Here is a 16666-nt window from a genome sequence, read left to right as displayed (position 1 = left end):
GTGCTGCTGAAATCTCATCCATCAAGTCAAAGTTGAATAAACCCAATAATTCAACTTAGACTTGTACAAGAGTGTTTGAGTCTGTTGTAATTCTCTGTACATATCAAGTGTTTCTGCCCTGGCATCATGAGCATCAACCCTAGTATCCCAGAAGAAATACAATCAAATGTGTTTATCAGTTTATCTATGGCATGAGCAATGAGAGGTCTCACAATGCAGAACATGCCCCCTTGTGCAATAATTTCAACCTAATGCAAAAGGAATAATGTTTGCAAAAGCTCTGTTTTTTTTGCTGATGACTGAGTTGACCACAGATTCTTTGTGCAAGGTGTATGACACTAGATGTTTTTACAAGTAATGCTGCAAGTATCTTAATATGATCTTATCATTCCTTTGAACTGCTGCCAAATAGATTTTCCTCCTCCTCCAGGCCTTAAAGCTGAACATGGCCCCTAGCTTCTTCAAAAATGCTTTTTTTTTTTCAATTGAAATGTAGCCTACATTACTTCAGCTTCCTTTTTGTCACCCAGCAACCACATGCACAGAGGTATGCAGTGCATACTTCTACCCCAGCTGGAATCCCTACCCCACATGGCGAATGGTGCATATGCATTTCTTAGTCAAGAGGTCGAAGAATGACTCGGTGTGTGTTGATATGGAGATTGTTGGTTATTCAGACTGTAACTTGGAGCTGCTTGGTGAGATCCTTTTGGTTGCAGGCACACACTAACTGTGAATGTGATGGTCAGTGCCAAGAATGTTCTTATTGCTTACCTGAAAAACTGCCAAAGCAGTGTGGGTGGGATGTGATTGGTACCATGGCATGAGGCCACCACAGCTGGTCTTGCTTCAAATTGTTGAAAAATCCAACAATATTGGGTGGAAATTTTACACATGCTCTGTCAGGGAACTCCCACTTCGACACACATAACACGGACATCGTGTACTGACTGACCTGCAAAAAAAAAAAAAAAAAAAACTTTTCCACAATTCTGCAAAAGTGTAAAGAAGGCTCTAATATTCCTAAGGGGATTTTGAGTGAAGTCTTCCCAAGCACGCTGAATATGATAACCCTTTTTCAGTTGACATGAGCTGCTTCTTTGGACACTCTGACTACTTTTAAATAAAGTTTTATCATGAAATCGAGGGTCATTGCATCTGAAATACATGGATGGCTAACAGTTTAAAATGCTATTCGAAAATGTATTCCTGCTATTACTGAGAAGAAGTGCAGACTAATAATTTTTTTCAACTAGGAGACATACTAAGACCCTAATAACTCCTCCATGAGCGGCGTATCTAGGTAAGGGGAAAACAATGTTGCATCTGGTAGTACAAGGAGTATGTGTTACAGGACTTGAGTATGTGAGATGTCTTAGAAGTGGTTGGTGTGCAGTCCTGTGATAATGACGTCTACTATGGTTAGGGCCACACTTTAGAAATTCTGCACATCCTTCACATCCCAAATGAAAAGGCAGCAGACAATGCAATCTTTATGACGGCTCAAATAAGCTGAACCTAAAACCAGCTGTATAAAAATGAGTTGTGTATTTAGTGTGCAGGTGTAGAGCAGGTTTTTACATCCTTGTCATTTCCTTCATTCTTCAGACTGAGTGCAAGGTAATGGTGTTTAGGAGATTGCATAGGCTTTAGTGTGGGGCTCAAACATTTGTTCATGTGTTTACATTGGTTAGGGAATATGTTTGTTTGTGAGAGCCCATGCACACGTAAATGTGAGCTTGATCATTCCCCAGAACGCCACTCTTTGCTCAATAACAAACACAGTGAGGCGGTATCCAATAGACCCTGTGGCCTAATATCAGCTAATGTCAGAGAGGCTTATAGCTGACTACCTGCTGTTTTACTGGCGAAGGCGAGGGGGAAGGAAGGGAGGAAGAAGGAATGGCGGAGGCAGCGATAAGCATTCTGAAAGAAGATTAATAAGAAAATAAATGAAAAGAGAAAAACAGTATACCAAATTGCCAAGCTAAGCAAAAGTTAGACTTTTTGGAGGGAATACTTATGAAGGAAGTCCAAAGAAGTAGGAACCGATAACGCATGTATGCCAAATGAGTTTTTCAACCGTACAAAACTGGAAAAAAGAGAGAGAGAGGTGTAGACATTTAGCTGTGTGACAAACCAAAGAGGCATTTGGTCCCTCTTGTAGCGTTAACCAAAATGCAGCCCTTTTTTTTTTCCCATCTTTCTAATATGTACATTTGCGTTGTTTACAATAAAGCAAAAATAAAAATCACTTACCGAGTGTGAGTGATGTCTGAGTGGAAATGTGCACTTAGTAAAAACCACTGTATTTATACTGATGGTCATGAATTATGTATTGTTTTTTATTACATTCAAAACACTACATTTCAGTGACAGTTCATGTTGTCTCGTCTGTTGAGGGGGCGTATTTCATCATTCAAGAGGCCAGAAAAAGAAGAATTCTGTCATGTGGCAGATGTTATTGGAGAATTTTACATGGTTGTTTTTGATTCCTATACCATATGTTTTTCATCATACTAGTTATAATTAAATGCAAGATTGGTACTTACCTTTCTAAGCCTTGTAAACCACAGCATCACAATTTTCCCCATGTTTGATATATTTATGTTGTGCTGTGTGCATGTATAAATTACTCTGTATTAATCCCTACTTTTTTTTCTTTAGAATAGGAATGCAACACTTCGCAAACGCTTCCCACAGTGCAGACTTTGCATGTTGACATCACACGATTTTGCACAATCATCACAGTGCAAATGTAATCTAGCCCTAAAATGATGTAGTATAGGCTGTGGTTTGAAAAAAGTTGTATGTGCCCTAAAAAGTTATAAGTAAGAGGGATGACAACTGAAAGTTAAAATGAACATGGATCATTTATTCATATGTTATGTTGGCTTGAAACGTGGGCATGCGCTGCTGAGACAGGGAAAAATATGGAATTAAATTAGAAATGCTTGATCCTCTCATCCGATGGTTTTAGGGAAAAAACAAAAAAGCATTTTCTTTGCTTTAAACGAACCAGTAGAGAAAGTACTTGAAATACCTCTCATGACTGTCATTAAAGTTATACAAATTTCTCTAAAGCTCTGCTTTTATGTTTTCCAGCAGGACTTCAAACCTGTCCTCTGAGCCTACTGTTCTAGCACCTGGCTAGTAATGACCTTTGGTATTAATGTGTTTCATTGTGCAAAAACCTTAGATGACATAAATCCCATAAAGAAATGAAAAGGTATTCAATGTGAGGATGTGAGACATCAGATACTACAATGCAAATGAGTTTAAGGCTGCTGCTATCAAAGCTACTTGGGCTTCATCAAAGCCACAGGCTCCATACTATGCTGCACTGATGTAGTAGTTTATGCAAAAGGATCCTAAATCCAGTTTTCAGAATATCTACTGTTCTGGATATGTTTCATGTGACACTCAGATTTTCTGGGAAATCTTTAGACTTTAATTACCTGTAAAGCCATAGTCAAAGCAATCACCAGAAAGCTTTGAAATATGTGACTCTATGCAATTAATATTTCATTTTTTAAAAATAAATACTGAAATAATTAACATTTTTATTGACATTCTAATTTATTCAGACACAGCTATTTTACTCATGCTAAACATTTCTTTTGTGATTTGTTTCTTCCTTTTAAGTAACACATCACTGTCTTTTTTTTAGGGGTTTCTCAATGTACACTGGTTTCTAATGTCTTCTTCAGTGTTGTAGAGAAAGGGCTCCTGTACCATGAAAGTTTCAATAGTCTCAGTGCATCGCAGTCTCAGTTGGATTTATGCCAGGATACATTAAAAATATTGGAGATTTCCTGTATCGTCGTGGTTTTCAGTCATTGTCACAGTAATTCATCCATCCAGAAAACATGCTCAGACAAGCGGAGAGAAGGAAGAGAAAGAGAAAGAGATTCTTTTCTCCCAGACCATTCAACCTTGGTTTTATCACAGCAAAACCTGCACTTACTCTAAGCCACAAAAAGAAAGCATTAGCAGTGAGACATTGCATTAGTCTCACTGCTATCTCTGGTTGAAATAAATATTGTCCAAGTAGTAAGAAAGTGTATATAAAACAGCTTGTTCAGAATACTGATAGAATGATACAGCACACAGACTTTAAATAAGTTAACCAGATGTTTGAAGGAATGAAGAAGAAAACATTTGTGAGCAAGAAATTAATTACATACTGGCTGTGTTGTATTTAAATTGAGGGCCCAATTTGTCACTGAAATAAAAGTTGAAATTAAAACTTTACTAAGAGGCTTTTTAATTTATTTGCAAAAAATTAAAATGCATTATTCTTTACTGGGATAATGATCTAAAACAGAGGTGTCAAACTCCAGTCCTCAAGGGCCGCTGTCCTGCAGTTTTTAGATGTGCCACAGGTACAAAACACTGGAATGAAATGGCTTAATTACCTCCTTTTTGTGTAGATAAGTTCTCCAGAGTCTTGCTAATGACCTAATTATTCTATTCTATTCAGGTGTGGTGCAGCAGAGTCGCATCTAAAAGTTGCAGGGCAGTCAGTGGCCCTCCAGGACTGGAGTTTGACACCCGTGATCTAAAACATACAGCCAGATCAACACAGAAAATTTTCACCCAACACAAAATCAACCTTTAACAAGGGCAGAGTCAGTTCTAACTGTGACGGACTGGTGAATATCCAAAGTGTTATCTGCTGTTTTCCCAACCACCACATCCAATCCCCACAACCCTGTAATTGTAAGCTAATATCAAGAATGGATGGATTGATGAATAGATACCATTTCTGGGATTTAATTCCTATGAAAAGAGCATAAGAGATGGTCCATGTCTCTGAATGATTAAAATGTTCTCAAAAGTATTTTCTGCAGGTGTGCCAATAATTAATTTCCATGATTTTGTTGAACGAAATTATTTCTTAATGTGGGGTTTTATATCCAATTGATGAATGTTCTTAAATTAAAGGTCAGCATTTTCAATATTTGGCTTTTTTTTTTTTTTTTTCAGTATTAAAATTAGAAGAATTTCTTTCAAGGTTTTTCGCACACATCTATCAACATGCACCAAAATATTGAGAGTGCTGCGTCATCTCCTTTGTAATGCTATTTTACAAGTACTTGCAGTTTCTTCTCAAGCCCATGAGGTTTTGTCATTGACCATTTCACCTACAACCTTTTACAAGGCCATGCTAATACAGCTAATTTTCCCTCTGTAATGTGATTTACAGAGTCAGACCTTTAAAATGGCTACTGCTAAAAAAACATATATATATATAAATGAATAAAATCATCTTTTGAATAGTCAACTCAAATGTATCAGGAAACATGCCATTTAATCAGACCCCATGAAAGTCGCATTACCTTGAAGTAACAGTAGCAAATAAAAGGAGTACAAAGAGCGCTCACAGTAGGCCCATTACTGCTGATCAAATACAAGATGATAAAGCACGTGGAAAATAATGTGATGAGATTACTAAAAGCCTGTTGTGTATCTTTTCTGCATCAAGATAACACAATGTGGAGCAGACCTTGATGAAAACAGTCCTTGCACGCATCCTGCATGAGGACGATCACACTCACACTCTCATTTAAGAAGCCAATAGAACTAAATGCAATTACTGCAAGGCTTTGGTCTGAGCAAAAATATTCCTGGAGTGTGTTTCTATGTCCCCTATCATTCAGACTCTACAGAATTTGAACCAGAAGTGTTATTCATATGAGCATGGAAATAAGTAATTTGCAATGACATTTGCCTGTTAAATTGTTTTTTTTGACAAAAAAAAAAAAGCCTGGAAGGTGAATTATGCTGCTTTTTTTTCAGTTTTGCCAGCCGTGTTAAGATAACCCCCTGTTGTATTTCACTTTCTTCCAGTCAGACACTTGAAAATACTTTTTTGGCTTTCAGGACGAAGACTTGTAGAAGCTGTTTTTGTTTGAAAGGATGTAAAAGAAAAGCAGAAGACCAAATGTGACAGGAAATTGGAGAACTATTGGACCTTTTTTTTTTGTATGAGCAGCCATTAAAATGGCTGGTTTAAATTAGACTGCCCAGGTGAGGATAACATAAAAAAGTAGAAAGGCTACATCACTAATCAGTTCCACAGCCAGAAGGCCTGCTTGTCCCCCTGCTCTGCATTACCACGTGCCATCTTTATGGTAATGCTCCCTGCTGCCAGAGTTCATTTCCACAATTTCCTCAGGCCAATAGAGATATTAAAGCCCCCCTTCTTTTTTTTTTTACAAGCACGCTCACATTGTATTTCAATTGTATACACGACTCGGGGGAATGAAAGTGAGGTGGAGCGCTTAATATTTGCGTGCCAGACAGAGACAGTTAAGAGGAGGTAGTCGGACAAAAACACTGAATAATGTAACGCTTTGGTATTGAAACACTGGTAACACTTCTCCCTGTCATCTGACTCAACATGTCCCCGAACATTAGCAATTACTTTGCAAGTCATGCACATTGTCGGTCAAAACAAACTCTGCAGCTCCATTAGAGACTGTTTCATTCACAGCATCAACTCCCTAGCCTAATCAATACTGGCCATGACAAGTCACCAGATCCTCTCAGAGGAATCATTTGTCAACTGAGCGATGGCTGCAGCTGTAATGAGAGATTGTAACATGACTCTCACGGTAAACACGTCTGATTGTTTGTTTTTACACTGCAAATTAGGCTTTCTCCTCGCGCTGCCCTTTAATAACTTTTAATTTTCTCCACCAGGCTTGTTGCCCAGGGTGACACTGGGCGCTTTATCTCTGTTATGAGGCCCTCTGTCTGGGCCCTCTTGCCCCAGCATTTATTCAGATAAGAGATATTACAGCTGCTGAGCACATGCAACTGAACCAGCCACACAGCCGGCTCTTATGAATCTTTGATTATGCGTTTCAACAAATTGGTGGATGGCTCTCGTGGGCATGTGTGGCAGAGATTTCAAAGCAATATTCGAGAAATAATAGTAGAAAAAAAACTGTCGGAATGATTTATATCAGAAAATTGGACAATAAATGTTTCAATTCAGATACTTTATGATGAAGCAATATTTATTACGCAAACACTGTCGATATTTACGTTCATGAGAGTAAAAGTATATGCAGTTATGATTAAAACCTAAGGATCTTTTAATTTTACATTTATTTTGAGATAACATAAATTAATAAATTGTTTTTATATTACCTCAAGCATACAAAAGCACAGATAACACTGTCAATATAAATAAATGAAAAAAGAAAACCAAAATGGAAAATTTGTACACATCTGCTTCCATAATTTTTTATTTTTTCCAACAGCTTGGTCATGGAACAAGATTTTCATTCTGAACACAGCAGCAAAGCTGCAGCAAAGGGGCTGAAAAACAAACAAACAAGGAGTTCCAGTCACTTGCACTGAAGTTGATTAAAAAGTGTGCAGAAACATGTCAACAACCTCTTAGAGCTGAAGCAATGTTGTAGAGGAAAATCAGTCTGAATTCATCCTCAGCAGGAGGAGAAACTAATAGTCATACAGAAAAATGCCTTTCAGGACATCACTGCTATTGAATCACGGATTGGAGCCAGTATTTGCCCAAAAATTTCCATTGTGCCCTACTCTTTTTTTTTTTTTTTTTTTCCCTTTTTTTTTTCTTTGAAGTGACATTGTGTAATTTCTCTTCTCAGTTTTCATACACTTGAGTTTAAATTCAAGTAGTTTTAAAACCTGTTAAAGTCAACACAGTTTTTTAGCTAACTGTTGTCATTTTACTTGACGGGAGGCAACGTGTGCTTGACTTGAATGTTTTCTTTTTTTGTATTTTGGCAATGCTGTGAGACTTATTTGCCTATGTGTATTACTTAGCCTGTTGAGTCTTACAGTTTTCAATCGGTTATAGCAGTGTTGTGGTACTCGAAGTTGGTCTTGGTCTCGATACCGGTCTTAAGACCATTTTTTGATGGTCTCGGTCTCGATACACTCTGGTCTTGGTCTTGACTTGGTCTCGGGTTAGGTGGTCTTGAACACAACACTGGGTTATAGATTGTATTACTGAAAACAGGTTTTTCAGTTGTGTTTTTGACTGAAACAGTTGCTGCATTGTGCATGAAAGTTTTTTGTGTTTTTTTTCTTTAGAATAATTAAGTATGTTTGTCCGTTTTGCCAGATCTTATGGCCAGTAGCATTTAAAGCTAAATTGAAAAATGAACAGCCAATCCAAGTGATTGTAGTAATTGTCAGTAATCACCACTCGTAGATGATAGGTATGTAAAAAACATTAAAAGGTTTTTCTTTTGTAATTTTTTTGTTGTTGTTTATTGGAATTGATTTGTAAAAGCAATAAGGAGGATTAAAAAATCTAGAAGAATGCATAGTTTTTATAGGGACTGTAATGAGTAACATGAAAAAAAGTACAAAATAAAAACTAAACTTAATACCAGAGGTATTCTAGACAAGAAAATTACTTCTATGGAGGAGAAATTCATCTGAAAATTGTTGTCTTTGTGTGCAGCCCATTTCAGCAGCACTGATTCCCAAAAAATCATTTAAATGAAAGTTGCATCAGGAAGTTGGATTGTTTTGAAGAGTTGCTTTTTTGTTTTTTAATTGGTGGCTGTTTTTGTTAAATGTCAGAAAGATATGGAACCTTGTAAAATTCAGACTGTTCCTAGAAAAAAAAATCTTCTTGATACTAAAAGATTGGCATTACTTTTGTCAAACGAAATGACTTTTTCTTTTTTGATACATCACACAGCGGTATTTCCTTCCTCCTTCCCAGCCGTCTTTTATCCACTCTGACACCTTTTCAGCTTACCCAGTATGCTGCAGCAATTTTTATCTTCAGCTTCAAAAAACCCACCTCCTTTGTGCACTGTACTGGCACCCAGTGGCTGCTCACATACAGTTCAAAGCACTGCTGTTAATTCTAATCCGACAATGCTACCAGGGGTTTACTACCCTATGATTGCTCAGTGTGAGAGACTGTTAACAGTCTCATCCTTAGCTTTTGCTTCACTGTCCGCCCCTCTCTGAGGTAAACTGACCATTGCTCTGTCATGCCTAGACTTTTCAGCCCCCATTCAGATTGAATGCTTTTTCTTCTGGTGTCTGAGAGGAGAACATTAAAAAAAAAAAAAAAAAAACTCCAATAAATCCCAGATGAGACATTCTGAAAACAGCTTCCTGTGTGATTCAGCGTTTTGCCTGCCTACCCCACAGAATCCGGCGTTTTTCTCCAAAGAACTCACACAACAATGAACACAGCTTGTTTAGCAATAGTGCAATCTATCTATAATATGTGTAGTTTCATTTTCCTTGCTTTATTTTTTTGTTCCAGTCTTTTCAAGTCTATATAAGTGCAACAATGTTAAACACTCATAAATGCTTTGGGTTAAAGTCAATTGTGTCTTTTTTGACACGGAGACAGAGCAGCCTCTGGTGGTTACATTTATGATTGCGCTTGCCCCCTTCTCCATTGTAAAGTCAAGCATTTATTGATTATCACATTCCAGAGTTCAGACAACGCAACTCTTGACTTTAGTTTATAACTGACTACCAAGTTATACTGTAATTAATTTTTAGTGATTATGTGTTAGTAACTTAAATTGCATCCTAGTAATTTAAAGTTTGGTTTCACCTTTCTCAACCTCAACCCTTTCATAAATCAGACCGTTTTGCAAATATTTTTCATACTATCGGAATGATTTTTTTTTTGTTTTTAGTCAGAATTTGTTTGCCATCTTAAATTCAGAATTTTTTTCAATGCATCTCTTAAATAATATAACTTACCTATGTATCTGTCCATCCATCCATTCGTCCGTCCGTCCGTCCGTCCGTCTCTCTCCCTCTCTCTCTCTCTGTAAATATATATATATTTATATATGAAAGTAAAAACTAATGTTGTCTTTCAAAATATGTTGTAAAACTGCTAAATGGGAGTCAACAGTCTTCTAAAGCTTTGACCTGAAAAGGCTGCACACGCTCAATTAGCAGCCGAGGCAGAACGGAAACTCTGGTAGCCTTTGTAAGCTTGGCACCAGTGACTAGTATTTTAATTCAATTCTCTTTTCCTCTGGGAATTAGCAAGTATTCATCTCAGTTTGTCTGTTACCACAAAGGAAACTTCTGAATGAAGAAAAAGGGCATCTTGCCATATTCTTAGACTTCCTTAAGCATGTTTATCGATGATATTGATCTGCAGTCATTTTGATAGCTTGAATATAATATTCATTTGTGGTTTAAGAGTAAACGTGTCGACAGGCGAACAACATCTGCAACAGAAATTACCTACAGATACATCTTGTGTTTTAAACTGAGATACACAGACTCAAAACGATACAAACTGAGGGAGAAAAAGCCATGCTAATCTATCATCACGGGTTCTGAGGAGGTTTTTTTTTTTTTTGGCACTTTTTCTTTTTTTTACACTTTCAACCGATTTGAGGAAAGTGTAGGATAGTGGGGCTGTAGGCAACAGAGAAAATCCAGAAAGGTTCACTGCTGGGTTTGTGGCTGAGCACAGAACAAACAATTGTCACAGTCTGTCTGCAGGTAGAAATATTGAAGTTGATGTCCGGCTGTGATGAACAAAACATGGATGTGAGACTGAAGGTGTTGCTTGCTGCAGCAGTGAGAGGTGCTACAGCAATGAAACGGTATAGCTGGAGAAGATGCATTGAAAAAAGTAAGAACGATACAATGAAAAAGTGTTTTCTAGTGTTTGCCTCTATAATTTGGGAGGCATGGTGACCATTGCCTTAATGAACACTTGCATCCACAAGAAATACTGTATGTGTTTCATTTATGTATTTGACAGACTAAAAAACAATGCTTATTTTTAACAAATGGAGAACTAAAACAAAAAAAAGATGAGAAAAAGACACTAAAAAGAGAAAATAATATTTCTGTTTCAAATTACTCAAGCTCTCTTCATTTTTATTTTTATCATGCATACCCATTATTAAAGTGGCAGAAGGGTTTTTATATTGACAGTATAGCAGGGAAAATAAGTACTGAACGCATCAACATTTTTCTTCATCAGGCTGGAGAGCTGCACAATATACTGAATGTGTTTGTCAATGTGTTCAATATTCTAATCACGAAGGACTGCTTCAGTGCAATATTTTGGAGGCTATTAAATTTCAAGTGACATGCATGCAAATTCTGCATGCCCTTAATTTATTTGGCCTGTTGAATGGAGTTTCACTGCCCTTAATGCCCTGACCCAAATGCAGCTGTGATGCTAATGCTCACAAAGAGTGTTGAAGGCATTAAAAAAAGAAGATGGAAAAGACTCAAAAATATGGCTTAAAGTAAACTAGCATTCTAGCAATATTCAGTAAGAATTTCAGCTATGTTTTCTGGATAGTGTATAGAGTTATAAGTGTATTTCTCATGGGGCTGCTGATATCCAATTTACACCAAATGAAATGTGTTCATTTCTGTTGAACACAAGAACATCAGATACGTAAAGGCACAGAAAGAAAAGTTAGTGTGGAGTTTACTCATATTGTTCACTGTGTGTCGGTGCTAATGGCTCAAAACTTACAAAAGGTCTGTGTGTCTGTCATGTTAAAATCAAATAAATCTTGTCACATTAAATACAGAAGCACCCTCTCCAACATGTTAGTCACTGACTGAAAATTCTAAATTGAAATTGTTTCTCTTTTGAATGATGCGTCGGACCATTTTGGATTGATTGGTTCATGAACACATCACATCAGGAGATGGGATTTAATTTGTCATGCAGCTCCCAGTCAGAAGCATCATAAATTCCCAGTTGCACTCTAAACTTGCTAGAAACCTAATTGTCTATATCCTGGTCTGCTGTCAGACACATATCATTTTCAAAATCCAAAACATCCATCCACTTATTCATTTATCATCAAATGAATTCAGTTTAGTGTGTCGTAATATAACCAAATGTTGTGAAACGTTTGGGCAACCTTGCTTTTGAATGGGCACAGCAAAGTGGCTAAAGAAGAGGAACTCCTCTCAGCATGTCAAGGACAGGCCACATCTAGGCTTGAAAATCCATATGGCTACAAATCATCTGGGTCCACGCGCCTTCTAAAGGTTCTTTTAGCCACAGCCTGAAGCCGGCTGATTTAGTTAGCAATCAATATGTTTTCTGTGAGCATAAGCCACGGTAATCTTTTTACAGCACCTCTCCTCTCGCTCTTTCCTCTTATCCATTGCCCTTGTAACCCTCAAATCTAACCATGCGGCTGTGATTGCTTCTAGAAGGCTTTGTGGTTAGAGCAAGTAAAGGGAAAACGACGGGAAGAAACTGGATAAAAGTTGATATCGGGAAGTAGTGAAAACCCAGAGTTTATGTGGCACAAGGACTAAAATCCTCTGCTCCTTTTATAAGACTTGGTCTCATAAAAATGGATTAGAGGAATGGGTGCTTCTGCTTACCATGTGTTCATAAAGCACTGAGAATCTTTTTGACATGACTTCCAAATGCTTTAGTTCAAGCAAAATCATCTATTTGCTGAAATTTAAGGTAGCAGGACAAACAACCTGAGAGCTTCATGTTCACTAAAAGAATTTCTGAATAATGCTCAACTAGTTCATATGCAGTATAGAGAGTGTCATATATGGCTTAAGGATTCCTTTAGAAATAAAATTCTTTCTTTTTTTATCTTAGGGACAACAACTATATTAAGGACTTTCCACAGCTCGCCGATGGTCTCATGGTCATCCCCTTGCCAGTCGAGGAACAGTGTCGGGGAATCTTGTCAGAGCCATTACCCAACCTGCAGCTTCTATCAGGTAAAAGGAGATTCAAGGAGTTTTGAGGAATTTGTTCCTTTTTTCCATATTTTTGATACATACTTCATGAATAATAAAGCCATTGGATTCATGTAATCTAGATGTAACTTTTGGCCTGCATAAATGTCAAGCCACTGGAAAGTACTGTGTCAATGTGCACCTGAACTTTATTTAACCTGCAAAACAAACCAGTAATGGCTTAAGATTTATAGAAACATGCCGTTTATAGAATTCAAAATGTGTGTAAAAGCACTACAAAAAATGTTTCTAGTGATTTGTAAACAGAAGCTCAAATGTGATGATAGGTTTGACAAATAGCTATAGCTGAAACATTTTGAGAGAATAAAAAATAAAATGTGTCCATTTGTACTCAAGAAATCTTTAAAATGACATGTATCCTCTAAAATCAGGAAAGCACATCAAGTTTTCATTGTAGTACTGATTTTAGTACAGTTAATAATTGATACTTCTTACCATTTGAAAAGCTGAAATTAAGGGCAAAAAGTTCTCTATGCCAAATATTTTCGCTATGAAAATTTATTGGAACAACAAAAAAAAAAATAAAAATAAATAAAAATGTGAAATTCAGCAGCTGTTTGTGATTCTGACACTTCAGTTTCAAAAGAATAATGTAGATTAATTAAGAAATATGCCATTTGGTTCTAGGTCTTTTGGAAATAATGTCACCTTTCATAGTTGTTGCTGTTCCCTCATAAAAAGAAAATGTACCACAGATAATGAGCATTTGCAAAATCCGACACCTAATCTATGATTTCATCCTGTTGTGTCGTTGTGGTTTTTGGATAGAGTCAGTCAGAGATTGTCTCAGACCTCAACCTGCACCTTTGCTCCCTAATCCGTCCATTAACTAAATTGGCTTTTGGGCCCCGCTGATCTCTAAAATCTTTTCCTGGGGATCCGCTTTCACCACAATTGGACGCATGCGTACACAAAGTAAATTGCCCTTTTCTTCCCAGCGCGCGAATGTCTCAGGTGTAAATCGCTTCAGAGAGGCAAAAGGTCAAGATTCCTGTAAGCAGTTTCTTTATTTATTTTCCCTTGCTCTTCACTTTTGTAGCTTTACTTCTAAACCGGTGTGAAAGTTAGGTAATTGAATTGCGCTGAAAGCCAAGATTGCTCGATTCTAATGGCAGCAATCCAATTGGAGTTCAAGCTGCACCATATATCACCATTGATCCAGGAGCAGCTGGGTTGTGGGCTCTGATGATAAATGATGTTAAGGCAATATTGGGTTGTAATGGCTGTGCAATAAGCCTGTAATGACGAAAATAAAACAATGGATTTTATTTAGGTTTTCATTTATCATAAACTTCTGTCTCTCTTTATGAGTCCGACCCAGTAATTTGTTTAAAATTCTTGTGTTTCTGGTATGTGCTCTTTTGTCTTCAGCTCTGTCTCCTTCCCGTTTTCTTTCTTCATCAGGCGATGCCCAGTTCAGTGAAGCGGTAGGCTATCCCATGGTTCAACAGTGGAGGGTGCGCAGTAATCTTTACAAAGTCAAACTCAGCTCGATAACCTTATCCACAGGTCAGTGACTGAAAAATGTCATTTGGATTTCATCGTTTATCACGTCACGGATATGAAAATCAGTCAACGCCTAAATAAATGTGATGCGTCTGGTTTTTATCTGCAGTCTGGGCAGTGTGAAAATCCATTTACTTTTGTTCTATGTCGTTATTGATTTGGTAGAATTTTCTAAGGTGCTCAAGACGCTTTCAGGTGAGAGCACACGCGAGGAGCTCCTTGCTTTTCTCCAGCAGTACGGCAGCCATTATGTGTCAGAGGCCCTGTATGGCTCCGAGCTCAGCTGCAGCATCTACTTTCCCAGCAAGAAGTCCCAGCAGCAGCTTTGGCTGCAGTACCAGAAAGGTCAGTAAACTGACCGAGTTAGAAAAAGACCAAGTATCCGTAGGTACTAATTTGCAAGGTTACGGATGCAGAGCTACTGTCACATGTTCTTTAAGCTGCCATGTGTGTTGATTTATCTAAGGAACTAGTTTAAGTGGGTCTGAATACGAAGAAATGAAGCACATCGTGTATCAAGAAAAGATTGCCTTGTACAGTGTATGTACTGGGATGGAGGATGCAGTTTGCTCCTATGTTTCTTTCCCAAACATACCTGACCATATGCAGATTGAGGTTCAATGTTCTGCATGCCACCAAGAGGTCAAATTATTTTTAATACAGCAAATCAAAACCTTCCTCCAACAAGTACCACTTCAAGCATTTAACATGCTCAGGCTAATGAATTTTGATCTGTGCAGACAGAACTTCTATCTGCACATAAAGTCATGAAGCCATAAAGTCAGGTAAAGTTTTGATGGATCATTGATGTTAAAACTGAGTAGCACTTGCTTAAATTAGAGAGAGGGCGTTCCTATGTTTAGTCAATTACAATCCTCTTGCCAGAAAATATTTTAAAATGTCCACTAAATTTGCCAGACGGAATCGGATGCATCGAAAAGCAATGAAATCTTACTTATTTATAACCGCTATGTCTTTGAACGCTACAGGGCATAAATAAGGTATTAAAGTGAATACAGGCATTGATGTTTGTTTGTGTGCTGGACAAACCTGTGGTGGAAAGTGCTCCGACTTTCCACCACATAATTGTGTTAAATGGAATCTCTTTTTGGCCATTGGCCCCTGATTTGACCATGTTTCCTTATTCTAAGTGAAGAAAATGTTTGTAGAAAGATGTATCCAGTATGAATATGTTTTATTAAGGTTGAGTCAATATCCTCAGTCTGTGTGAAGTGTAAAAGAAAGTAAGAAGGGTGAATCAAATTATATTTGATGGAATTAACAAAATGGAAGAGCACGAGCAGTTCTTGGTTTTTAGTGAAACAAAATAGTACTTTTCATTCCAGTTACTCTTGTTGTTTGCCCATGAGTTGTTCATTTCATTTTCTATTCATTGGACAAATGGTGAAGGAAAACATTGAATCATAAAAAAGATGACCCTGTGATGGACTAACTACCTAACCGGGGTGGAACCCATTGGTAGCTTATAATTGGCTGGACCGTGACCATGAATAAGAAAAAGAACATGTGTTCAAAATATTTGGATGGATATTTTTTCCCTGGATTATCAGTGTGCTGCACAGATAAATTCATGAGAAAGATTTCCTTTATCTTGGGCAAAACCTAGCTTTTAAATATGTTCATAAAACCATTACTTCTTGGGACCAAAACGAATAAAATATTCAGACCTTTAAATAAAATGACAACAGCATAAAAAACACTTTAGAAATACTTTTGCAAAAAAAAAAAAAAAGGATTAAAGCAACAAGTGTACAGGTAAGCACCAAATTACCTATACCATTAGCAGGTTTTAGTCAATCGTAGTTCACTAGAATTATTCATTTTTGGATAGGCAGTTAAAATTCGCAGTTGAATTGAGTAGAGAGTCTGTAAAGAAAGCTACAGATTAGGGTGATGGTAAAGATGCTTTCCAGCCTCAGACTAGGAGCTCATCACCAAAAACTGTCAACATGTCAGTGAAAATATACAAATTTTAGTCAGCAAATGTGTGATGGCTCTAATTGCTAAAGATATTTCCCATAATTATTAAGGAGGGTAAAACCTTTTGTAACTTTTGGACATGCTTTCTTTTAAGAATGTAGATAAAAATTGTTTCTTCAGAAACTAGACACCTTGTTTATTACGTTATATTTTAGGAGTCCTGCGTAATTTGTTAGGAACAAACTTGTTGGTTGAAATAATTTCAAATTCAAATCTGACAGGTATGTGAATACTTTAAAAATGAATAGCACAAACTCATATTCTAAAATCAAATGTTCCAAACGTAGCGTAACAAAAACTACTGGAGATATTTTAGTTTACTGGTTGACAATGTTTATTGCACTCAGGATTATCAACAATACAAACATGATTTTGAGTACACCAATGGAAC

At 37.2% G+C, this 16666-nt stretch overlaps 1 protein-coding gene across 3 annotated transcripts in view; it reads left to right on the top strand.

The window, feature by feature from the left end:
• Positions 1-16666, top strand: part of astn2 (astrotactin 2) — a 286714-nt gene that overhangs the window by 211723 nt on the left and 58325 nt on the right. For all 3 annotated transcript variants that reach the window (XM_007569613.2, XM_007569604.2, XM_016680498.1), the window contains 3 exons: positions 12605-12729; positions 14173-14277; positions 14440-14619. In XM_007569613.2, the coding sequence (XP_007569675.1) occupies positions 12605-12729; positions 14173-14277; positions 14440-14619 (410 nt within the window). The remainder of the gene's footprint in view (positions 1-12604; positions 12730-14172; positions 14278-14439; positions 14620-16666) is intronic.

Source organism: Poecilia formosa, unplaced genomic scaffold (genome assembly GCF_000485575.1).
Source record: "Poecilia formosa unplaced genomic scaffold, Poecilia_formosa-5.1.2 Scaffold6, whole genome shotgun sequence".
NCBI lineage: Eukaryota > Metazoa > Chordata > Actinopteri > Cyprinodontiformes > Poeciliidae > Poecilia > Poecilia formosa.
Note: the sequence above shows the minus strand (reverse complement) of the source record. Positions and strands in the feature narration are given on the sequence as shown.